Source organism: Octodon degus, unplaced genomic scaffold (assembly GCF_000260255.1).
Source record: "Octodon degus isolate 3935 unplaced genomic scaffold, OctDeg1.0 scaffold00074, whole genome shotgun sequence".
NCBI lineage: Eukaryota > Metazoa > Chordata > Mammalia > Rodentia > Octodontidae > Octodon > Octodon degus.
In genome coordinates this window covers 8,764,399-8,789,312 of record NW_004524650.1, presented here as the reverse complement: position 1 = coordinate 8,789,312, position 24,914 = coordinate 8,764,399, and the positions used below count along the sequence as shown (strand labels likewise).

At 36.1% G+C, this 24,914-nt stretch overlaps 2 protein-coding genes across 3 annotated transcripts in view; one reads left to right on the top strand and one right to left on the bottom strand.

The window, feature by feature from the left end:
- CUNH1orf146 (chromosome unknown C1orf146 homolog) overlaps positions 1 to 7,766 on the top strand; it is a 35,757-nt gene extending 27,991 nt beyond the window's left edge. Inside the window, exons 2-5 of the mRNA XM_004635732.2 lie at positions 4,484 to 4,577; positions 6,304 to 6,472; positions 6,848 to 6,926; positions 7,593 to 7,766. Of these exons, the coding sequence (XP_004635789.1) occupies positions 4,484 to 4,577; positions 6,304 to 6,472; positions 6,848 to 6,926; positions 7,593 to 7,727 (477 nt within the window). The 3' untranslated portion in view covers positions 7,728 to 7,766. The remainder of the gene's footprint in view (positions 1 to 4,483; positions 4,578 to 6,303; positions 6,473 to 6,847; positions 6,927 to 7,592) is intronic.
- A 65-nt stretch (positions 7,767 to 7,831) lies between these two features.
- Glmn (glomulin, FKBP associated protein) overlaps positions 7,832 to 24,914 on the bottom strand; it is a 48,074-nt gene continuing 30,991 nt past the window's right edge. For both annotated transcript variants that reach the window (XM_004635756.2, XM_023720338.1), the window contains exons 14-19: positions 24,455 to 24,539; positions 23,610 to 23,716; positions 22,555 to 22,618; positions 10,083 to 10,206; positions 8,753 to 8,835; positions 7,832 to 8,657 (exon numbers count right to left, since the gene is read on the bottom strand). In XM_004635756.2, coding sequence (XP_004635813.1) covers positions 8,544 to 8,657; positions 8,753 to 8,835; positions 10,083 to 10,206; positions 22,555 to 22,618; positions 23,610 to 23,716; positions 24,455 to 24,539 — 577 coding nt within the window. In that variant the 3' untranslated portion in view covers positions 7,832 to 8,543. The remainder of the gene's footprint in view (positions 8,658 to 8,752; positions 8,836 to 10,082; positions 10,207 to 22,554; positions 22,619 to 23,609; positions 23,717 to 24,454; positions 24,540 to 24,914) is intronic.

The window sequence follows — 24,914 nt, the reverse complement described above, 5'->3', positions numbered from 1 at the left end:
ATCTCAATCGAGGAGGTCTACATTCCCTTTGCATCAGTTGATTCTTGATCCATTTCACTGTCACTGGAACTTTGGCTTGTATGAGCAGCGTTAAAGACATCGACAATGCCACCCACTCATGCTGGTCTTCTGTTATGACAGCATGTGTCTTACTGTAATGGATTGCCCTCATCATCCATGCATAAGTAATCTGATTCACTTTTGACCTCCAAAACTTGCAGATCTGGTGTTTCATGAATCATTGTACTAAATTGGCTTCTACCAGGAAAATGTAAAGAAACCTCTAAACCATTGGGATTTTTTTTTTGTTGTTGTTGTTTTGTTTCTTAAAAATTTTTAAACAAATCCTGCAGTGATGTGGATTTGTGAGATCCTCTGTTATGCTTGGGTAAGCATGTGCAAAAACTGTTCCATAAGAGTGGTTCCAGATCCCATATCACCACTTTTGCACATGTGTATACTCATGGGTAAACACATAGAGTGCTTCCTGGATCCCTTAGGGAATATAGAGCTGGCTACTATGATGCTAAAGTACAAATTTACGTAGAAAAGTAAGGCTTATATTTGAGTGTTAAGGGTAGCAGCCTAATCTGGCAGAGAAAATTTCAAAGCAGCCCAGCATTTCAGGCTGTGGCCTGTGTAATCCTGTGTAAAGCTATCTTGCCATAGAGATTCAAGAGTGAATGACACAGTTATGGGATTTCAAAAGTTTTGGTTTTCACCAGAAAGGAGCTTCCTACAATGTTGCTCCTACAAAGTTGAAGTAGAGGACAACTTGGTTGCTGAAAAGAGCATTAAAAAGGATATACTGGGAACAACAGGAAGGATATCTTCGAGGTGATTTCAAAGTCTTCAGTTTTTCACCTTAGAGTTTGCAAAGACCTCCTTGTACTCATAGGTTTTTGCAAGGTGGCTGTTATGGGGACACAGGGTATCTGACTTGCTATTAGGAAGTGCAGTCTGGTTTGAAGAGAAAGGTCGCTGAGGGAGTGGCCTGCAAGGGTTTATCTGACCCCCCCAATCTTCCCATCTCTCTGCTTCCCTGTTACCAGGTGGTGGAGCAGCTTTCCCTGGCCATGCTCCTCTACTATCCTGTCTTTTCTTGGAGCCAGCCTATGATGGACTGCAATCTCTACCAAGTATAAGTCAAAATAAAGCCCCTTCCTTTTATATTATAGTTGCTAGATTTTATCCCAGCAGTAAGGAAAGTGACTATGATTGCTGCTTTCACAGAATGAGTTAGGAAGTATCCTCCCTACTTCTGTCCTTTGAAAGAAATTGGTGAGAGTTGCTAAAATTTCTTCCTCAAATGTTTGCAAAAAAAAAATAACTTGGGATCTCAGTTATGCTGCATGTAATCTCAGCTTTCTGAGAGGCTGAGGCAAGGAGGGTTGTGAGTTTAAGGCCAGACTGTGCAATTTTGAGATTCTCAAAGAAAAAAATCCACACATTCACCAGTAAACTTACCTAGACATGGTACTGACTGTTTTGATATGGTCACCTCTCCCTGATTCCAATCTGGTCACTCAGGTTTCCCACTGTCCCTGGGCATGTAAATTTTTTTTTTTGCGGAACCGGGGATTGAACTCAGACCCTTGTGCTTGCCAGGGAAGCGCTTATTCCACTGAGCCATCTCCCCTGGCTGTTTTGGAAAGCTATTACTGATTCAGTTTCCTTAGTAGGTACAGGGGTGTTCAGATTGTCTATGTCTTGGTGTGTTAGTTTTTACACACTATGTCTTTCAAGGAATTTGTACATTTGACATAGGTTATCAAGCCCGGAATAGAGTTGTTCATTGTTTTACTTTATTATCCTTTACATTTTCATGAGATGTCGGTGATGTCCTGTTTTTCCTTCCTTTCTTCCCTGCTCTTCCCTCCCCTCCCCTCCTCAGATTTCTTTCTAATTTGGTACAGGGTCTCGCCATGCAGCTTGGACTCATAGTGATCCTCCTGTTTCAGCCTCTCCAGTGCTGAGATTACAGGCCTGTGCCACCACACCATCATGTTGTACTGGGGATCACACCCAGGTCCTTGTGCTTGCCAGGCAGGCACTTAACGCCACTGAGCTGTCTACCTGGCCCTTGGATCTGTTTCTATTATGTATGATTCCTGATTATTTTGTTTTATTTTTCATGAAATCTTATCCTTTTATGCTTTTAAAAATTTCATTGGAACTTTTAAAAATTATAGAAATAACCTTAGGCCAGAAGTTATTTTCCTCTAGAGAAGCTTTAATTCTGTAAGAGAATTAAATCCCTAATTCTCTGTTTGCCAGGTCAAACATAGAATTTGAACTTCAGATATTAAGTATATCCCAAACACTGAACGATATGTACTTAAACTTAAAAAATACATTTTTATTTGTACTTCAAATGTACATTCTGTGTTATTTGCTAACTATGGCAGCCAAGCCCTAAATTGTTTTATTATATATGATAAATTAACTTACTTCATGTATATGTAGAATGGCAGTATAGAATTGAGAAAATAGTCACTTAAATCCTTTTCTTTGTTCTGTAATTCAACAGACCTGATTATGAAGACCTGATTCAGGAAGTTTGCTCTAGGGAGTCCTTCTACTAGATGCTTAGAGTACTAGTAATTTACTATCACCTTAATTTCAGGGATTGAAAGGGCTTGAAGCTGGACTACATTTCCTGTGAGAGCTGCTCTACTTTTGTCAGAAACTCTATTCAGCCTCTTTGCTTCTTCCGGAATTGGCAGATGCCCTCAGGGAAGAAATGGCCTAAATGCTGAGATCAGATCTTTGAATTTCTATATAGATTTTAGCGTTATGCGTTTTTTTCTATCCTGCTAGCTCTACGATGCATTGAAATAGATCTTTTAGTTTTTAAGAAATCATCCAGTCTTTCCAGTTGCTTTTTTTTAAGATATCAGTTATAATATGGAATAAGAAATCATTTCAATAAGCTTTCCTACACTTCTACCTGAGTCTATCTACCTTGCATTTTGAATGGAATTTCCACCCATAAAGATATTATACAATGATACATTCACTTATAATTTGGAAATACTAGTTCACAGAGCAATGAAGAAATTCCACTTGACACATTACATGAAACAATATTTTGAAATCACATTTGTTAATATCATTAATCCCATCAGAAAAATCTAAAAATTTTTTTCTAGTTGCTTTAAACAGGAGAGTTGGCCTAAATTACTAAATCTGCCGTTGGTGGAGACAGCGTACAATTTTAAAATCATAGACAAAGAGCCATTATTGAACTCTAGGTCAGGATCTAAGTTGCATAAAATGCTCTTCTTAGGAGCAAAGTATCTATTTTATGTATAACTTCTGTGAGCTCAACTTACACATGTTCGGGAAGAAAATAAAATTAGCCTACCTAAGGGTTTTTAATATACCTGAAGCTAACATGTTTGAGTTTTGACTATTTAGGAAATATGATTAACCACTTAGACTTGTGCTTTGGGTAATATGATCTAATTTTTTGACTAGAATAAGAAATAAGGTGAATTTTGAGATGGTGTTTTTTTAATTAAAAAATTGAGATAGTTTTTCAACTAGAAAGTAGCTAATATAAACAAATGAAAACGTGGCTGTCTCGTTTATTGTGTGGCTCCCTGTGATCATATCCACCATCTGAGGAGCGCCACACACTCATCTTACACTGCATCCACTAGTGCATGTCAGAATCTGTTCCACGGTGTTTATTTGCAAAAGTTTGCATTTGCTCTTGTTCTTAGTTTACTTGTTTAATACCATTAATTTCTACCTCCATACAATGTTGTTATAGGGTACCAACTCACTTGTAAATTTATAATTAGTATTTTAGTAGGCTAAATTTCTTTTGCTTTTCTTAAAATTACTTTCTCCATACAGAGATTTTTCTCTTTTGATGTTCAAGTCTTTTAAGTGGTATAGTTATAAAATAAGCTATGAAGCCTATTTTTTAAAAATGCATTTAGAACAATGTCTACAGGGTCTCACTACATAGATCGGACTCATAGTGATTCTCCTGTTTTCAGCTTCCCACGCACTGGGATTACAGGTGCACGCCACCTCACCCAGTCTCAATCTCCATCTCAGTGTGCCCCGGGGGCAGGGCCAGCATGGCACATGGGGATGAGTCTATCTACCTTTTTAAAAAATTAAAAGAGGTGGCATACCTCTTTTAAAATTAAAAGAGGTGGCATACCTCTTTTTTTTTTTTTTTTTACATACACCTGTAATCCCAGCACTTGGGAGGTTGTAAACAGGAGGATCACTACTCTTGCCTAAGCAGGTGCTTTAGTCCACTGAGCTATCTGGCCAGTCCACTATGAAGCCTCTTTTATTTTTTATTTATTTATTTATTTAGTTAGTTAGTTAGTTTTCCTTTAACCTTCTGTATTTATTTTTATTTTTTAATTTGATTTTATCCTCTTAATTTTTTGATTAGCTGAAATGAAGATTGTTGTAAGCATGACTTATATTTGTATTTCTTAAAATTCTTTTAAAGAATTATGAAATTGCAGCTGCTCTGGAAAATCAAAGCCACAAGATTCGGTATTCAGATTCAGTAGAAAATGGATCCATTATATTTTCTCTTTCTGGTACAGTATATTTGCTAACTGCCTTCATTTAAATTTTTATATAAAGATATGACTACAAATTTTAATAATTTTTGCAATTCAGTTACCATTTTATGACTTAAAATGCTTTTGGGAGAGGTAAATGTGTTAAACTTTGTGGTTGCTGCAAAAGCAGTGCATTTTGCCAATTAAAGAATATATAGTATTTTTTAAAGTTAAATTTATTAAAGCTGAGCCAGTAGTAGAGGATGGGGACAACTGCTTGCTTTGGAACTAAAATGAAAATAGAAAAGCCACTGTCCTGACAACCAGATATTAGCTGGGTATTGTTGTGCATACCTGTAATCCTAGCCCTGAAGACTAAAGCAGGAGGATGGCAAGTGAGGTCCTGTCTCAAGAAAAATAAATATGCTATGCCGGTCCCGTCCCTGGGGCACACTGAGACTGTCATTGAGACTGGGCATGGTGGCATACACTTGTAATCCCAGCACTTGGGAGGCTGTAAACAGGAGGATCACTACAAGTCCAATCTACGCAGTGAGACCCTGTACACCCTGTCCTAAATAAAGAAAAAAATAAATAAAAAGGGGTAGGAATACTGGTCAGTGGTGGAGGGCCCGTGTTTATTCCAGTACCTCACACTAAAAATATTAAAGTATTAAAGTATTAACTAGAACTCAAAATCACATCAAATAGTTTTTCATAATTTTGTGAGTTTGCTGACTAGGATGGATACTAACTTAACTATCTTGCAAATAAATTCTTCTGAAATCCTAAAACTATTAATCATGAGCAAAGCACAGGAATTATATTAGGGTAAGACAAAACTGACAATGGGCAAAGGGGAGTTCTACTTGTAGTTGAGAAATAATAGAAGCAATTAAAAGGTTGTTATGGTTTAGATCTAGAGTCCCTGCCCAAAGCCTTGTGTGCTTAAGAGGTGGAGCTTGTGGAAGGTGGCTGGATTACGGGGCTGTGATAGTCATCAGTGGGTTCATCCACTAATGAGTTCTGTAGCTGAGTTCATCTAGGAGGTATAACCTGATTAGTGGCAGTTCACTAAGGAGTTACCTGGAAGGGTATTTCTCCTTCCCTGGCTCCTTTTTCTCTGCTTTCTGACCAGCCTGAGGTGAGCAGCTTTCCTTCACCCAAACCATCTGCCCTGCCCTGCCCTGCCCTGCCTAGAAGCAGGAAGCTATGGACTGAATCCTTTAAAAACTGAACCAATTCTTTTAAATTGTGAATGTCAGGTATTTTTGTCCCAGTGATATGTGACTTAAGGAAGCTGTAGAGGTAAAGAATTTTATTGCGAGAGTGCAGAGACCCCCCTACTATAGCTAAGATTTTTTTGTTGCTGGTTTTTTTTTCCCCCCGGAACTGAGGATTGAACTCAGGTCCTTGCACTTGCCAGGGAAGTGCTTATTCCACTGAGCCATCTCCCTGGCCCTTATATATTATATAGCTAAGGTTTTGGGAGATAAATGCTTTCAAAAATTCTTTGAAATAGACCTCCAGGATGCAAGTGGTCCAGCCTAACTCATTCTTTCTGGATTAACAGAGAGTCTTGCAGGAGATACTAAATCATTTCTGGTGACCTACTATATATTCTGGGCCCTTATATATTATTTAACCTTCTGACTAGCAGAACAATTCTTATCCCCATGTTACAGAGACAGGGAACTTACTGATTTATTTTTACAAAATTTGCTATGTATGAAAAACTGACTTTATGTATTAACCTTTTTAGGAGTAGCATTTTTATTGATGGATGCTAATGAATGCATGATATCAGCTGAAGAAGTATTTCTAACCAAAATTGAGAAGTTTCTTAACATTCACCAAAATAGTTTCTTGGTTCTGTTTGCTGCTCTTCATGGGCATGAAGAATGGAAACTGATGTTCAGGATTCAGCAAAGGTATGGAAGAATAGAACTGCAGACATTTTTATTATACAGTGTTGTGTTGACTTCAGTTCTTAATTCAGGCAGATGAGTTTTGTTTTGTTAGAATATAAATTTTATGTTAATGTGTCATATTTAATGAAACTTAGGACAAACAGCTGTTCTATGTTTTAGGGTGGCCAAAGTTCATGCTGATTTATGGGCTTTTCCTTCAAGACCAAAAGTATGTTCTGGCTACAAAGCCACCTCAAATCTTCTGTGACATAAGGCAGGGCCTGAACGAATAAACACATAGTAAACAATAGAGTTGTTTCTTTTTTATACCTATTTAATAGAACAAATGTCAGTTAAGGTATGTACTCTGGGTGACTTAGGATTTTACTTTTTCAGATTCCTGGGAAGTAAATTACGGATACTTCCAGTACACAACACAGCAAATGCTATCAATCTTATGTGCACTATAGCTAAGGTAAATCACCTAGGGGAAAAGTTATATGATATTGTATGTCTTCCAGTGTTTGTTTTCAGATTGCACACCCTCTTGAGCAGGACTGACAAATACTCTGCTTCTGTTCATCTGAGAGATTGCTTTTTTACACATACAATGCTTTCCCAAGCTTGAACTCAACCTAATTTACTTTTAGTAACTACTACCCATTTATGATTCATTTTGTGCCACAAAAGTGTGTGGCCACATGTATGTTGTGCTGGGCCAGTAGGTTATCTTTTCCTTCAATTTTGAAATAGATGACAATCCTAATGGTCAGTGTGCAAACATATTTTTAAATGGAATGTTTTCCATTAGCTCACTATCTTTTTCATGCTTGTCTTCCTCTGTAAAATATGCTAGATATATCCCAACTCCCCTGGGCAGCATTAGGTCTGAAGTTATTCTCACACTTGGAACATATCCCCATTAAAGTAATCAATGCACTATTCCCTTTGACTTGCATGTTGGAAACTCCTTGAAGATAGAGATCAGGTACTTATTACTTTAACAACTGGCACACTGAATACTTCGTAGCATAAAAGTGATCATGAGGTATTTGCTAAACAAACTTAAAGTTTCCTTTTATGTGATTCTGAAAAAAATCTTGTTTGTGTAATAAAGTTGCATATTTATATTTTCTTCCAGACTTCCTCCAAACCATACATGGATAGCATCTGCTATAGAATGGTAACAACTAAAGCTTATATCATAGAGCAAAGTCCTGTTTGGAAAACACTTCATAAGATAAAACTGAACAGTGATTCAATTAGCTCAAATTAGAGAACCAGTTATAAGTATTCTTTGGGAAGAACATAAAAATAACCAGAACTGTTATAATATTTAAATGTATATTTAAAGATGCTTATATTAACATAAAAGATGTATTCAATTAAAAGATATTTTATTTTTGCTGAATAATTATTCTGTTTATAAAGTTTAAAAGTAATTAATACAGCCGACAAGACAGCTCAATGGTCTAAAGTGCCTGCTTAGGCAAGCTTAGGCAAGTGCAGGGACTGTGGTTCAATCCCAGGCACATGCCATGCTAGCTCCACCCTGAGGATGGGCTGAGCCAGCCACACACACACACACACACACACACACACACACGGTAATTAGTACATATATTATAAAACTGTTTCTTCATACAAATTGAATTTTATGGTCAAATATGAGCAAATACAGAAGTTTCTTATTAGCACATAAAGAGAAGCTAAGAAAACCAATTAACTGACTTAAACACATCACTTTTGTAGTAGTGTGGTATCTAAACTGACACTAGGATTTCTAAAACATTACACAGCACTTAAGCAAAAGTATGTCCATCTTTTTATAAACTTACAACTATATTGAATAAAGCATTTCAGTTACAGTTTATGAAATTATTAGTTTATATGAAACATTCCAGTGTATTTTTAGCTTTTTAAAACCATAACTCATGATCTATACTTTGTTTTACAATTTGACTACTGAAAGAGTACATTAGCTTTTCTAGCAGTACTTTTATTTCTAGAAAAATATTTACAAAGGTACTAAATAAAACAATGGAAAATACAAGATTTTATTAATTTTTGTTTAGAAAGTAGAATTTCTATTTTATTCCAGCATTTTATATTCAGAGGTAGACTTTGTTTTTATTTCAATGAGTTCTTCTACTCGGGCTAGAACACTTTCAATTAAATCAAATGTGAAAAGAGCTGAATGTAGGACCTGCAATGCAAGAAAAATTAGCATTATTAATGCTGCCTTGAAAACATACAGTCCAAAAGACTAGCCAGATACAGCTTAAGAAAATATCAGATCACCTTAAGCTGCATTTCAGGAGGCATATTAGGAATCTCTTCTCTACCTACAGTTACAGAACAAAGGTTCTTAGACTTGGGGTCTGCTGTAAGAGAAGAAAAACCACGTCAAACATCCATTAATACAATTGCCAGATTTTAATAATACATACATTTTGATAATACATTATAAACTACTTTCATTGTTAAATGTTTCTGTTATTTGTGTGAATTATCAAATTTCTTTTAACAGTCCAGGATAATTCAAAATATAAGCAAATACTGAATTCTTGAGGATGAACTAATGCTTTCATAGATAAAAAGCCTTATTTTGGCATGTAAAGGATGCATAAAACTTCATTTTTTTTATTTGATATTAAAGTCCTTTTAACTTTTTTTTTAAGTTTTATGTATGTAGTACAGTGTCTCACTCCACAGCTTGGACTTGTAGTGATCCTCCTATTTGCAGCCTCCCCAGCACTGGGATTACAGGCACGTGCCACCACACCCGAACTCAGTCCACAGCTCAGTGCACCCAAGGGGCCAGCACGGCACGTGGTGCTGGGGATTGAACCCCAGTCCTTGCGCTTGCCTAAGCAGGTGCTTAGTCCACTGAGCTATCTTGCCGACCTTTTTAGTCCTTTTAAAAAGAAGATTTTTAATAATACCACCACAGATATATGGAAAAGATCACATTATTATAGCAGAATTGTTGACTTGAAGTCTCCATCAAAAGATTCTTTTTTTTTTTGATATATAACAATTTTTTATTTTTTATTTATTTTTTTTTTCAAAACTTTTATTTTTTATTTACTTAAAAAGATTCTTTTTTGTAATTTGCACAGATTTATTCAGGGGTAAGACAAGTGGATCTTGCAATACTAAAGAAAGTATAATAGCACAAAAGGAAAATGTTTGTTAAAGAAAATCTTTTTTTCACTACTGGAGATTTAATCCAAGGCTGTGCATATACTAGACAAGTGCTATACCCACAAACCCTTTACATTTTAAGATAGGTTCTAAGTTGCCCAGGCTGGCCTTGAACTTATGATCCTCCTGCCTTAACCTCCCATACAGCTGCAGTGTTGATCAGAACTTAAAACTCTGAAACAGATTACACTTCAATTTGGTGTAAATCTTTTACTAACCTCATTTCAGTGTTAACTGGCTTAGCGATGTGCTAAGAATCAGTTTAATTTAAGTGAAATGACTTAGCTCTTGTCCTTTGTTTGGCACAGCTTATCCTTGCTTGGCATAAACCGAACATAAAGTTTTCTTTAGCTTGAATGTTAAAAGTTCCAAAATTTGAGTAAGTTTTAGACTTAACTGAAAAAGAAAATTGCGTATTACCAACCTTGGTTATTTTCTTGGCTATTTTTAATTTCTGCTTCATAGTGTGCTTTTGACATATTAAGTCCTGTATGAAGTGGCTTTAGGAAATTGTTTTCAATCTTTCCAAGTTCTGTCCACAATCCAGTCTGTTCAGAATAATTAATGAAAGAATTAAGTTATTGGTTTCAGCACTTAGATAGCCTATTACTATCCATGCATAGAGAGTGAGAGACAAAAAATAAAACACTCTATTTGCTTTTCAAGACAGTTTGTTTTTGTTGTTATATCTAACTGAATATCAAGCAAAATAAAAACTGAGAATTAAAAGAAAAATGTACACAGGGCACTGTACTCATATTTGCTTCATCTGGGTAGTTCATCATTTTGAGATCTGAAACACTCACATGCAAGAAAGTCATCTGACGATCATCTACACACTGATTATCTTTCCCTATATGCCATTTCTATGGTGATTGTAACAAGTATGGATTTTTCAATATCATCATATGTACTTTAATATGATTGGCTTTTTTCTAGTGGGAAATTTACTACACTGTGTGCTAATTTAGACATCCCTGGTGACCAATGTAAAGACAGACTTTGCTTAGGGCAGCTTAAGGTTATTATGTTACATATCTGTGATGTTTTCATTTCAAGATCATTTTCTCCCACAGTACTAAAGGACGGGTATAATGAAGTCTTAGTTATTTTTTTTCCATAATTTTATTGAGAAACAAATAGTAATGAGACAGTTTCAAACCAAATTGGTAGGACAGTTTCAATAATTAACACATTGCATACATTCTTCCTAGTGGTTAATTGCTGTACAAGATGCAGACTTGATATCCTATTTACAAACACCATTAGAACAAATCCCTTTCTATTCATTAAGAGAATGTAACTATATCTATCCTAACCACTTTGAATACACAGATACAAAATGGACATTCATCTGTATCCCCTTTTTTTGTTAAGTTCCATCATTTAAATATTATAGGTGTGTAAACTCAGCAAAATATTCTGAAAGAGTCCAGTTGTCCATAATAGTATTGGGTCTTCTGCTTGACTGGCAATGTCAGAAATTGTTGACATTACTTCTTATACTTCGTTTTTATACTTTTCTGCTGGATGGTTAAGACCAAGGTAAGGCAGGACCTATGCAACAAGAGTTGTAGTTTTTGGGTCTGATAAGTTCAGTGAAACTCCCTCAGGAATGAAGTCTTATTTAAAAGTTTTATAAAGAGAAAAAACAGGAAGAAGAACTCTATTAGGATTAAGTTTCCAGGTACTCTTACTGGAAAATATCTTGGGTAAAAAAGGAACCCAGAAACAGACCACTTGAAACCTATTTTGTAATGAATTCAATTTGCCAAGTAGTATACACTTTACTTACAGTCTTCCAAATCTACATATATTTATGCTGAACAACTGATAATATTAATCACTTTCACATCCTTTCCATTTACATCTGCCCTTTTCATTCTCTGCCCTATACTGCTAAGAAAAACACTGTTGGCGCAATGAACTAGGTCAGAATCCAAAATATCAAAAATGTACTTTCACTTAACATAACAAAACTATACAAGATGAATGGTAAAAGATTACAAATATTTTATGACGCTTATAGCAGGATCTCTCTTTTTTTTTTTTTTTCAGAACTGGGGATTGAACTCGGGCCCTTGTGCTTGCCAGGGAAGCACTTATTCCACTGAGCCATCTCCCCGGCCTCATGTTTTAAATTTAAGAATAAGGTACAAATGTGCTAGCGTATCACCTATAATGGCAGACAGTATAGTATTAATAGATGGAATTTTTTTTACACCTTTTCTTGGAATTTTTTTTACACCTTTTCTTTTTAACTACCCTGCTTTTAAAACAGTGAATCTGTTTTAGTAGTATAATTAAAGATTACCTATGCTTCCATTAATAAAGATTGTTAACCCTTCACAGAAAAGCGAATTATTTTGTATTTTGCAAGGAAAACCCCAAAATATCTTACTGTAAAGCTACAGTAATCAAGACAATTTGTGGTATTGGTAAAAGAACAGACACGGGCCTAGGAGAAGAAAGTCCAAAATTATACCTGTACTTACATAATTTGCTATTTTATTTTTATTTTAGTATTTGGGATTGAGTCCAGGGCTTCACACTAAGCTACATCTGTAGCCCTTTTTTATTTTGAGAAAAAAGTCTGAATGAATTGCTAAGTTGTCCAGGAGGACTTAAAATTGTAATCCTTCTGCTTTAGCCACCCAAAATGCTAGGATTAAGTGGTACGTTGGTGCTGGTCATTAATTGGGTTCCAAGAGGCCTGACAAGTAAAAATGAGTACTGTGGCTACAAAGTCATGAGGCAGCAGATGCAACATTCTAACTTACACGTCAAGTAGCAAACAAATGACAAATACTGAGACAAAAGTTTTGTGTCAGAAGTGCATGGCCTATCAAATTCAACAAGTTTCAGTGTCACTGAGTTCCAAGGTATGATACACTTGACTGTACAACAGTACTTGTCTTGGTCAATTTATTTTTGGCAAAAGTGTCATAATTCTATGAGTTAGGGGTAGTCTTTTTAACAAATAGTACTGGTGTCAAAATGAATGAAAAACCATTCAACTCATCCCTCCTGCATAAAAATTTACTTGAAATTGGATTACAGATCTAAATATAAAACCTAAAACTATACCACTTGTACAAAATATTCTAGAAAATTATTTCAAAAATTTCTTAGAACTCATTTTATCTTGTGCCTAGTTAGATTCTGTCTCTTGTAAAGCTTTATGCAGTCATAGGTGGGGCTTTTTCAGAGGTGGCTGAATCTAGTGTGTGTGTGACTGATTCATGACACAGTGCTAGGATTAAAGGTGCTAAGATTAAGGATAGGTGATTACTAAATCAATCCACTGACTGGCAATATCCTAATCCTAGTAGTCTGGATTACAATATAAGACAGAAAGAGGCTTGTCTTGCCCCTTGTTTGTTTGCTATCTTCTATCCACCATGAACTTTCTCCTCTGTAATGCCTGTCTACCATGCCACCCTGCCTTGGAGCTAGCTGACTATGGACTGAAACCTCTCTGTGAGCTAAATAAACTTTTCCCCCTTTAACCTCTGATGTGAGGTGTTTTTGTCTCCGCAATGAGAGAAAACTAAAATAGAATTCAGGGGCTGGTGAGATGGCTCAGTGGTCTAAAGCACCTACTAAGAACAAGCTTAGCAAAGCACAGGAACCGCGGTTCAATCCCCCAGCACCACATGCCAGCCAGACCCGCCCCCTGGTGGGCTGAGCTGGCCACACACACTCACACACACATAAATAAATTTTTTAAAAAATAGGAGTAGGGGAAAAATAACAGTCTGATATATGCCAGAGCACTGTTTTCATAAAGTGTGTCTTGAGAGAGATTAGTTGGGCAGGGCTTACTCTATTGTGATCTCTACAGGCCCTAACTGACCTGGAGGAAGAGAAATACCCAACCTCAGTCAGCACTAGCTGTCTGTTCCACTTAAGGGAAGGGAACACAGAACTGTGAAGCACTTGTGAACTTCACAAGAGACTACAAATTGTGTTTCCTTCTCCCACCATATTACATTACTAAAGGCTCATTTTTGGCATTTCATTTTACCTGGTACATTTATCTGCTGATCAAGAAAAAAACTGTAGGTCATAGTAAAAGACAATGGTCTATTATTTTGGATTTTGTCTGTTTTGGCATTAACATCCTATTTTACTAAACTTACAGCATTAGTCAAACTATTTTTCTAGTATCTGAAACATAATATCCGAGTTCTGTGTTTCTTGAAAGTATGGTAAAGGTGACTTCAGGTTTGTTTTTGTTTTTTTTTCTTTTTCCACTAGACTGATGGTGGCAGTTGATTTTCTAAGAAATTTCACTTCACTGAAGTTTTCAGATTTACTGAAATACTGTCATAAAATTTTTCTTACTATTTTTACTGTATTTGTACTTATTAGTGTTCTTCATGCAGTTTAAAAATCAGTCATGTGGCAAACTTCTCCAGTAATTTTCCAACAAACATTTCAAACTGGAATTTTTCTCTATCAGTGTAACTGCATCCCACAAGTTTCAACATATAGTATTGCACCATTCTAAATACAGTTAATATCCTATATCATAAACAAATGATACCCTCAAGATATTCATAATATATGGATATGCTCAAAGTTTACAATGTTAATTAAAATTGTAGATTATCTGTGCTTCACCTAGAGGTGAAGCATAGATAGTAATTTGTATTTATTTAAAACTCCAAATACCAAGTGGTTCTCATAGGGATCATATGCTGAGAAAGCGATCAAACATGGCACCATCCAGCCTGGTGCGGTGGCACATGCTTGTAATCCCAGAACTCAGGAGGGTGAGGCGTGAGCATCCAGGAGAGTTTAAGTCCAGACTGGAAGACACAGCAAGACCCTCCCTCAATGAAACAAAACAAAACAAACAAAACCAAAGTAAAAGAAATAAAAAAAATGTGGCATTATCCAGTGCCACTAAAAAGAATATTTTTAATCAGTTCACATTTTAATAATCACATGTGGCTGTTGTCTACTATAATGGACAGTGCCAAGCTACAATATCTCTAAATAATAAAACCTTAGTTGTTTTCATTTGTGCATTTGGTACAGGGTCTCACTATGCAGATCAGACTCGTGGTGATCCTCCTGTTTTCAGCCTCCCCAGCGCTGGGATTACAGGCGAGCACAACATCCAGATTCTATCACTGACTCAGTGTGCCCTAGGGGCAGGGCCAGCACAGCAAGCAGAACTGGAGATCAAACACTGGTCCCTGCACTTGCCAAAGCAGGTGCTTTGTCTGCTGAGCTATCTTGCCAGCCTCAAAACCTTAGTTGTTTTCAATGACAATTATATAGTTAATGCAGTCTACAGGTAATAAAAACCCCATCAAAATTAGGTTAAACATTTTGTTACAATTTCAGCATTGGTATGGTTTCTGTTTAGATGTCCCCTCAAAGCCTTATACAGCTGAAAGAAATGTACCCATTAGATGGGTTTTTTTCAGAGGTGGCTGGATCTGTAGTGTGTGATGCTGGAACTGATTTATTTATTTTATTTTACTTATTATTTTTTTAGCTGTGTTAAAGTTTTATTAACTTTCAATACAAAAAACATTCCAAAAAGTAATCTATAATGTCTAAGAGTTCTGTGTCAAACAAGGAAGACATTTTTATCATTCCATTTCTTTACAGCCAGTATAAAGCCAAGTGAGTCAAGACTTACTCTTTTCTCAATGGGGGCAAAATTAAGCCTGCTGGGTTTGTAAACAGTCAAAACGGCACCCAGTCATTTAAGCATACTCCTTTGAATTCAGCACTCATACTATAATTAGTCTCTATCCTACACTATCTTCGAAAACTAAAATCTCAAGAGCCAAAACACCAAGTAATAATTACTAAAGACTCAAACTAAGATCTCTATTCAAGTACAACTCCCTAATTTTTGTGAAGATCCCCATGGTCACTGATTAGGAATGTGAAACTGTGAGGCTTAAGTTTTGGACTATTTGCCAATCACAAATGTTTAGTATGATAGTGACTACGGGGGAAAAAAAACTCAAAAATGAGTTGGTTTCTCTAACTGAACAACTCCAATATTCCTTTTGAGAACATTATAATTTTGTATTACTGGCTCTGGTCTCCCAATAAAGGTATCAGAATTTCCAAGGCTGGGAGCTGGGGATAAAGTAGTCTTACTGATACAATAACCAAGTAGCCAATGTTTCCAGTTTCAAGTGTACTTCCCCCCTCTGTTAGCATTGCTTCAAGTTGTTACTTTTTTCTGGATATTACTCCTCTTACTGGGTTTTGTTGTAACACTAAACCATTTTCAGTGATAAGCTAATGAAAAATATTCCACTATTTGAAAATCACACTACTGGGTAAAGAGTATAAATGGCTATTTTTCTGAACTTAATTTTGTGTAATGTTGGGTGATGAAGCCAGGACTTCACACATGCCAACAAATGCTCATTTCCAGCCCTTAATTCACATATTCAGTGGTAATCTTTTATAAATTAGAGTTGCTTCCATGACTTTAACTAATCAACATGAAAGCCAAAGCTATAAAATCTATACAAATAGCCACAAGAACTTCCTGCGTCCCTCCCCTTACCAATTTGTTTCCCTTTCTCCACTTGGTCAATTTTAAGTAACTAGTTAAGAGTGTTAATCAACACTGATGCCCACTTCAGATTCATAAAAGCCCTTGAAGGCAAGACCTACTGCTCATGCCAAACCAATTCTCTCTCTCTCTCTCTCTCTCTCTCTCTCTCTCTCTCTCTCTCTCTCTCTCTCTCTGCTCTGAATGCCCTCAGGGCAGGTTTGGCTGGCTTAAGTTGTGGGGATCGAACCACAGCAACCTGAGCCTGACTGCTTTGTTGAAGCAGCCACTTGAACTGAGCTAAGGGGCGGGCCCCCCGTCCAAACCAATTCTGATGGACACTGCTTATGCAACTGTTGTGCCTTACTGACAGTCAGCACTCTTCTGCTTCCACAATTCTCATTTTTTTTTAATTTTATTTATGTGTGTGTGTGTGTGTGTGTGTGTGGCCAGCTCAGCCCACCAGGGGGCGGCACTGGCTGGCATGTGGTGCTGGGGGATTGAACCGCGGTCCCTGTGCTTTGCTAAGCTTGTTCTAAGTAGGTGCTTTAGACCACTGAGCCATCTCTCCAGCTCCAAAATGGAATAAGGGTTTTTTTTTTTTTTTTTTTTTTCTCCCTTGGGGGGGTGGAACTGGGATTGAACTCAGGCGCTTGTGCTTGCCAGGGAAGCACTTATTCCACTGAGCCATCTCCCCTGCCCCTATTCTCAGCATTTTGCTTTCTCCTGATGCCAGCTTTATCTACTTGTGAATAAATCAGCACTCCATGACAATGACCATAGTTCTCAACCATCTTTGCTGTTTCACAGGCATCTGATGCTTTAAATCTAATGTGGAATGAAGATAGATTCACTTTTTAGAAGCCATAAGCCTTTAGGAAGTTGGAGATAACTTACTTCATTGTTTATCTATTTCTCCTTTGCAAGCAAGCTGTTCACTACAGATTTGCAAAAATTTGAGACAGTAAGAACAAGCATCCTTTGCAGCTTCATGGTTGGTTTTGGCCAAACCTTTTATTTAGTATTCTGTAGTTGTTTAACACACACTTAAATGGTCTTACTGGGGGAGAAGGAGGGGGCAGGGGAGGTTCTTGCAGATTCCCAAGGAAATGTCAAAAAGGCAAATCATGGCCAGCATTATCCATTTGTTTTTGGATTTACTGGGTGACTAGCACTTTCCTTACATAGGTATCTGATGTAAGGCCTTTTCATACTCAGAACATGGAGATTTCAGCTGGAAGACACCCTGAAATCCTAAGAGTAGCATACCCCGACCACCCTCTAATAGCTAGCTTGTCTGTACAGGTAAAATGATTCATTTCTCAATGGAGATCAATGTACATCTTGATGGCTAGATGTTTGTGGAAGAGCTTGGGATTGCTTATTTACTGGGAAAAAATAAAATCAGGTAGGAAGTAGTCTTTAGGGACACTTACTTGGAAAATTACAACACTAGTACAAGTCAAGCCTTACACTTAAACATTTGCTTATTGAGAGCAAGTCATAAAATCAAATAAAATTAAACATGTTTTACTTTTCTTTCCTCACAAGAACATAAAATTTATGTAGGGGAACTTAGCAGGAAATTTTAAAAAGGTAACACAATTTTCCTTTTAGTAGTCCTTGGGTACTTATGACACAATAGTTTCCACTATTTGTTTGAATGGGGATTTTGGTCCAAAGTTTTGTTTGTTTCTAGTATCTGCTTGTGCCTCCCCCTCTATCAGATCTCTATCAGATTGGCTTCTTCCTGGGCTACCACCTCTTGGTGCTCTGCGGCTTGAACTGCTATAGGAATCCCATGGAGGAGGGTACCCCCTTTGCATAGAAGGGGGAAGCCCTCGTTCTTGTCTGCCAAATGGATCGCGACCACTTGAGTAGAGATCACTTCGGCTGCTTGAGTAACTGTCTCGACTTCTACCATATCCATCTCGTGAGCTGCTGGAATCATCATAGCGACTGCTTCCACCATAAGATGGCGGGGGCCCTCGTGTAGGTGGAGCACTACGTGAGTTACCATAACTCTCATATGAATCTCTGTAGGAACCTCCACTCGGATGATCTGGAACTGATTTAAAAGGTGCTAGCTAGGCACCTTTAATTTATGAGTGTTGGATATTGGATATTGTGGCTCAGCAACCAGAAAAGTAAGACAAGCATAATTCCATAAATCTTTCATACGATGAGCAACTGTAATATTTTTAGAAGTAGGTAGAAGTGAAGAATGGGAATACTGTTTTCTCCGATTTACATTAAAATTGCCAGATCTTAAAAAAAAAAGAAAAAAAAAAACTACAAAGAAAATCATTTTAAGGTTTCTTTAATGTACAGAAAAGTAACAGTTTTTTGAACAGTTTTAAGGATTAAAATTTGAAATACTTTAAAATGCCTGCTTTTAATTGCATACACGAGTATTAGACTCACTGATATAATTCTCAAACTTTAAAATGTCTGCTTTTAATTGAATATACAAGTATTAGACTCACTGATATAATTCTCAAATCTTTGCCATTCTAAAGTTTACTTATACATTTCAAAATTCACTGCAGCCTGTCCCACAAAAGGAAGGGCATCTACACCACGAAGAAATCAGTTGACAGAACAGATAATCTTTGCAAAAATGAGATAAAAAGCCATCAAAACCCCAGATTTCTCTTATTTTGTTATTAATATCAATAACAAAAATTATTAATTTTTTTAAATGTATTAAGTACAGGGTCTACAGGGTCTCACTAAACACATCAGACTTGTGATTCTCCTGTTTTCAGACTCCCAAGTGCTGGATTACAGGCGTGCGCCACCATGCCCACTCTTATTGCTGCATATTAATGGTACAGAATGAGTCATGATGGCATACTGGTACATGCAGTTGACATTTTAATTATTTTCATTCTATTGTCCCCTTTTCCCTCTCCTCTGCACTTCCCCTACCTCCATGCTCTATCTTTGTAAGACTGTGTTCTAGTTTCTTATTTTTTCTCTCCTTTATTTTATTGCACACGTAAGAGGAAGCATTCACATTTTAACTTTGAAATAGGCTTTTATTTATGAAGTAATGCTGCAGAATATCTACCACTTGTAATATAAAGGAGGTTCTATAACTTGAAGCATTTGCCTCTGTACATACCACATAAGGAATATATGTTTTATTTATTTTCTGTGATGCTAGAGATTGAACCTAGGGCCTTGACCATGGTAGGCAAGTATTTTACCACTGAATTACCAGGATACATTTTAATGTTGGTGAAAAATGAAATGTATACATTTATGGCATATGTGTATGTACATATGTAAGACATTTGGACTTCTTTTCCTAAATGAAAATACATAAGTAGATTATACAATTTAGTTTTAAAATTCCTGGTATATACTTGTGGCTTTATAATCTCATTGTTTCCCTTGACTGTTTTTGCTAAACATACCATAATTAAAAATCATTTATAAGAGGTAAAGAAAGCAACAGGAAAGGATATGGGTATACAGAATAGAAAGTAAGCAATAACATTAGTATAGGCTGTGCACTAGAATAGATTACTGTAATTCCAAAGAAAATCCTAGGCATGGTGGCACATGCCTGTAATCTCACCACTCTGAAACTGAGACAGGAAGACTGCCATGAGTTTGAGGCCAGCTTGGGCTACATAGTGAGTTCAAAATGAAGCTGAACTCATTCTGTTTCAAAAGACCAAACCAAAGCAAAAAAGCAAACTAAAGATATTCACCAACACACATTAGGTATAAAAGTTGTTTTAAACAATAGAGCGTGGTTTATACAACCGGATTCTGAAAAAGATATGTAAAACTGAAATGTGGGAGAAAGAGCTTGTAACTTACACAGCAGATAAAAGAGCTATGACATAGTAAGGCGAAGAGGGAAATGGCTTATAAGAACACTAAGTCAGGTGAGGGTGAGTCAGGTGGCAGCAGTGGAATCTGATTATTATTCAAATATGAATCACTTTGTTTTTGTATTTGAATGATTGTTATTTAAATTTTCCATTTAGCTTTTTGATAACTGTTCAGTGTTTGATCTGAGGAGTTACCCTCAGTATATTAAACTGGTCAAAAACAGCAATGTGTCTTTTTCTTTTTTCTTTTTTTTTGCAGTACCAGGGATTGAACTCAGGACCCTGTGCTTGACAGGCAGGCACTTATTCTACTGAGCTATCTCCCTGGGTCCTGTCCTTTTCAATAAAATGTCCTCCAACTAAGCTTCACTAAAGCATTTTTTTTCTCTTTTAACCAAACTTCAAAAACAACGCCTCAATAAAAAGCTACTTTTTGGGGGAGTGATTTGGGATCAAACCGAGTTTTGCCTATGCTAAGCAAGTACTCTACCCCTGAGATAAACTCCCAGAAACTGACATTGTTTAATTTTCCTCTCATTCGTATATATGATTTATAATTGTACTTGAGAGAAATGTTTCTATCATAGGCTCTGAAGCTGCCTCAAAAGTATCAGGTTGCCATCTTGGACAAAGCTTTTAGCTAATTTCTCTAATTCATGTAAGTAATATGGTAAAAATATGGAATATTTGATCCCTGAGGAAAAAAATGGATGATTACAAAATAAGGCAGTCTTATGACTTGGTTGTATACTTTTCTTCACCAGAGAATGTTCACATCAAATAGAAGTGAGGAGTTGCCTGTGGATATTACAACAGATATTACACAATGCTTAATTTTTAGGTGTTCCCTTGCTCACCAGAGACCCATCTGCTGCCTCTCTGTTCCACACCTAGTATGTTTATCAGTTCTAATTAATAATTCCTTTTCTGTTAAATCATATCATCTGTTACATAGATACAGCTTTTCTGATTACTAAAAAGTAAAAACTCATTCCTTACCTAAGGATGTCTTCCTGAAGGTGCAGACCCTCCAATAATGTTGAATCTTACATCGTATCCTTTCTATTTTTATAACCCACTTAGGAGTCAGGATTTAGTTTGTAATGTCAGAAGTTCTGGCCACTGACCAGAATCAGCCATTTCTACATCTGTCTAGATATATGATCCTTTCCTGTGCTTACATTACCAGTAAGAAGGAAAAAAATAGAGCACTCTTCTTTCAGCTTTGTGAAGGATGAATCACATAAATGATAGACAACACCTGGCCAGAACAGTCGTTGGCAGTGGCAGAGATGAGGATGGAGCAATGAAGTCAGAATAAACTAGGAAGAGGTGGAGGAAGCTTATGATGAGAGTAGTGATCTGTACTTGATATGGTTTGGGATAAAATATATTTCTGCATTTATTAAAACACTGAATTTACACTTAAAATTTGTGTATTTTATATAAAACAAATATTTATTTCATAAGCATTGAAATGTTCTGGGCAAACTATGCTGACTTTTGCAGCTTATCTTGAAATGCATCAAAAAATAATGAATGGGGAATGGATACATGATAAAGCAAGGACAGTCAAATAGTAGGAGCTAGGTGGCAGGTACATCAATGATCACTATAAAATTCTTTAAGCTTTGTTTTGTGTATTTAAATTTTTTCACAAGAAAACGTTGAAAAGAACAAAATTAACATCTGGTACAGAGTAAGCACTAGTCAATGAAAGCAATTAATTATTAGCTAAAGAGGGATGAAGAAATCAAATAACTGACTACTAAATTGGTAAAGAAAGGATATTGCTACTTTTCCTATGAACTTTTCATCCTAAATCATGATTTACAGTATTAAAAAATTCCTTGGGCATTTTTATATAAAATCAATTGCTCCATTCTATTACTTTCTTTTAAAAAACCAGAATAACAACACATGATTCAGATGGTTACAGTTAACAGAGGTGACACATGTAGGGAAAGCAATTATTAGAATAGAGTAGGTAGCAGATAAAAAGCAAATTAATTTTACTGTATGACAAATCTCCTTCAAATAGTTTTCTCTTTGAATACTTCTAATGAAGTTCTATTTAAAAAAAACAACTTCCTACACATTATACAAAAAGTCCTATTAACAAATTTAGTTTCAGTACTGAAAATACTTCTTCAATTTGTCATGACTGATGAGGTGATATTAAATATCAGACAATTTTATATAGCTGAGAATTAAATCATGAAGTATAGGTAGAAGAAAATTAACAAGTTGCTGGGCCTCCAACATAATCCATTCCAATGCAGCTAAACAATGAGACAGGACAAACAAAATAGGAAAAAGGAAAAGGAAAGTTGATACAGAATGGCAGGTACTTTTGAGAATAGGAGTCAGAATAATTGTTGCTACCTTTCCTAGCCTTTGTAGCAGTGTAAGATATGAAACAGTAGCTTATATAGATACTAAGACCATCTAAAACGTTCCTTATGCATCTTAAATATACTTACAGTTTCTTTTTCAAATAATTAACTTACTTGATTGTCATTTTCATTATCTTTGATAATCAAATACCTCAATAAATTTAATGAAGACATAATCCTGTTAATTAAAAATATATGTTACTTACAGTAGTTTTATATAATCAACTGCTATTTCAATGCATGAAGGAAGTGAAAACCTTGGTAATATTTTTATAATTACATTTGACATTAAAAACTTCCTGCCACATCTTCCAGAGTAGTAAGTGCTTACTACTCTTGTTTGTGTTCATAAAATGCAATGGTGAAAATTACTATTCTCCCTCAAAACTTGCTATCCTTAATATTTGAAAATATCATCACTTGCTTCCTGGATTTTAAAATTCCTTTCTTTTTATATAAATGCTTATAAGCATTTCTCAACATTCATTCTAGGATTATTTATTTTTTATGTATTTGGTACAGGGTCTCACTATGCAGCTTGGACTTGTGATCTTCCTGTTTTCATCCTCCCCAGTGCTGGGATTACAGGCATGTGCCACATGGCTGGACTCAGTGGCCAGCTCAGTGTGCCCAAGGGTGGGGCCAGTGTGGCATGTGGTGTCCAGGATTGAACCCCGGTCCCTGCATTTGCCTAAGCAGGTGCTTAGTCCACTGAGCTATCTCACCAGCCCTCCATTCTAATATAACACAAGTGAGATTACATGTCACATGGGGATCGGAGACCTGGGAAACAAAACAACACACCCAAATACATAAGCCTCTTATAGTTTTAGTAACTTATGTGATAGTTATAAATCTAGATGGAATTTGAGTACATTAAGGATACAAAAAAGAGTGTTGGTCATTCTCTTTGAAAGATTTTACTGGGGCCGGGGAGATGGCTCAGTAGAATAAGCACTTCCCTGGCAAGCACAAGGGCCTGAGTTCAATCCCCGGTTCCGCCAAAAAAAAAAAAAAAAAAAGATTCTAGTTTGTTTCTATACATTGAAGAACTTATATAAATATGAGAGTTTTAATAGTTTTCTGAATTAACTATAGATTATAAAAACCACAAAAAATTTATTACTTTAGGTGCTTTACTGTTTGAAACTTAGTGATAGTCATCTCACCTATCTGAGTTTTGCAGTAAATCTGTTTCAGCACCCTCTGGGAGAAAGAGTACCAAATCTAAAAGGGAAATCAGCTGTGGTCCTGTAAACCATTTGTTAGGTGTTTTCTGAAAAGCAAAGAAAAATTAGGCAGTGTTTAACGGCATGATAAATAATGCTTTCCTAACACTTTAATACTACAAAAATAATCTCTTACACATTACAGTTTTTTTAAACCGAGAACAATGGTAGTTGCTCTGTTTTCTATACAGAATTACTAAGTATTCACAAATAAAACTTTATAAAATTTTTATTTTTCAGAAAAAGCAGGGGAACTACCCGTTCAGGCCCCCTTCCTGTCCCTCTCTTGGACAGGAGCTTTCTTTCTCTCAATAAATATATTCTGCTCATAAAAAAAAAAAAAAAAAAGAAACATTTAGCAAAACAACATCATTATTAGCTCAATGGATATAATTTAAATGTATAGTAAAGAAAATTTCGGAGGGCCAGCAAGATAGCTCAATGGACTAAGTACCTGCTAAGGCAAGTGTAGAGACCAGAGTTTGATTCCCGGAACCACATGCCATGCTGGTCCCACCCCCAGGCACACTGAGCCAGCCACCAAGACCAGGTATGGTGGCACATGCCTATAATCCCAGCGCTAGGGAGGCTGAAAGCAGGAGAATCACTATAAATCCAAGCTGTGTAGTGAGACCCTGTACCAAATACATTAAAAAAAAAAAAAAATCTCATAATTCAGTTTTAATAGTAGAAATAACACTATACCTTAACACTACAGATAACACCATATTGTTTATTCCATATATAATTAAAATAGAGAATTGACACTTTTGCTGTGTTCTTACCTTAAATGACATGTCAATTTGATTTTTGATATTTTGAATAATAAAGGCCTCCACACCTGAGTGATTACTTGTGTTCAGCAAACACCTTGAAAACAAAATTAGAGCATATGAAATTACACTAAACTACATTACCATTAAATGGTGATAAAAGTTATAAATTCCAGCAGGCCATGTGTTGTTACTTTTAGGAATATAAATCCAGAATGAGTTTACAGGGTGTTTAATCAAGCACAAAGTCAGATCTTTCAAAAAGAAATTTCTGTTAACCCACTTTAAATCTTTTTGTGCATAGTTATAATTTAATATGGCAAGAATTGGCACCAATGTTGTAACTTAAAACCTTCCAGAATTACTGTTGAAGTAAATGAATGCAAAAAGAGATTCCACAACAACTAGGGTTATAGCTGAATCTTAAATGTTCACCAAAAGTTCATGTGTTGAAGAAGTTTGGTCCTGAGAT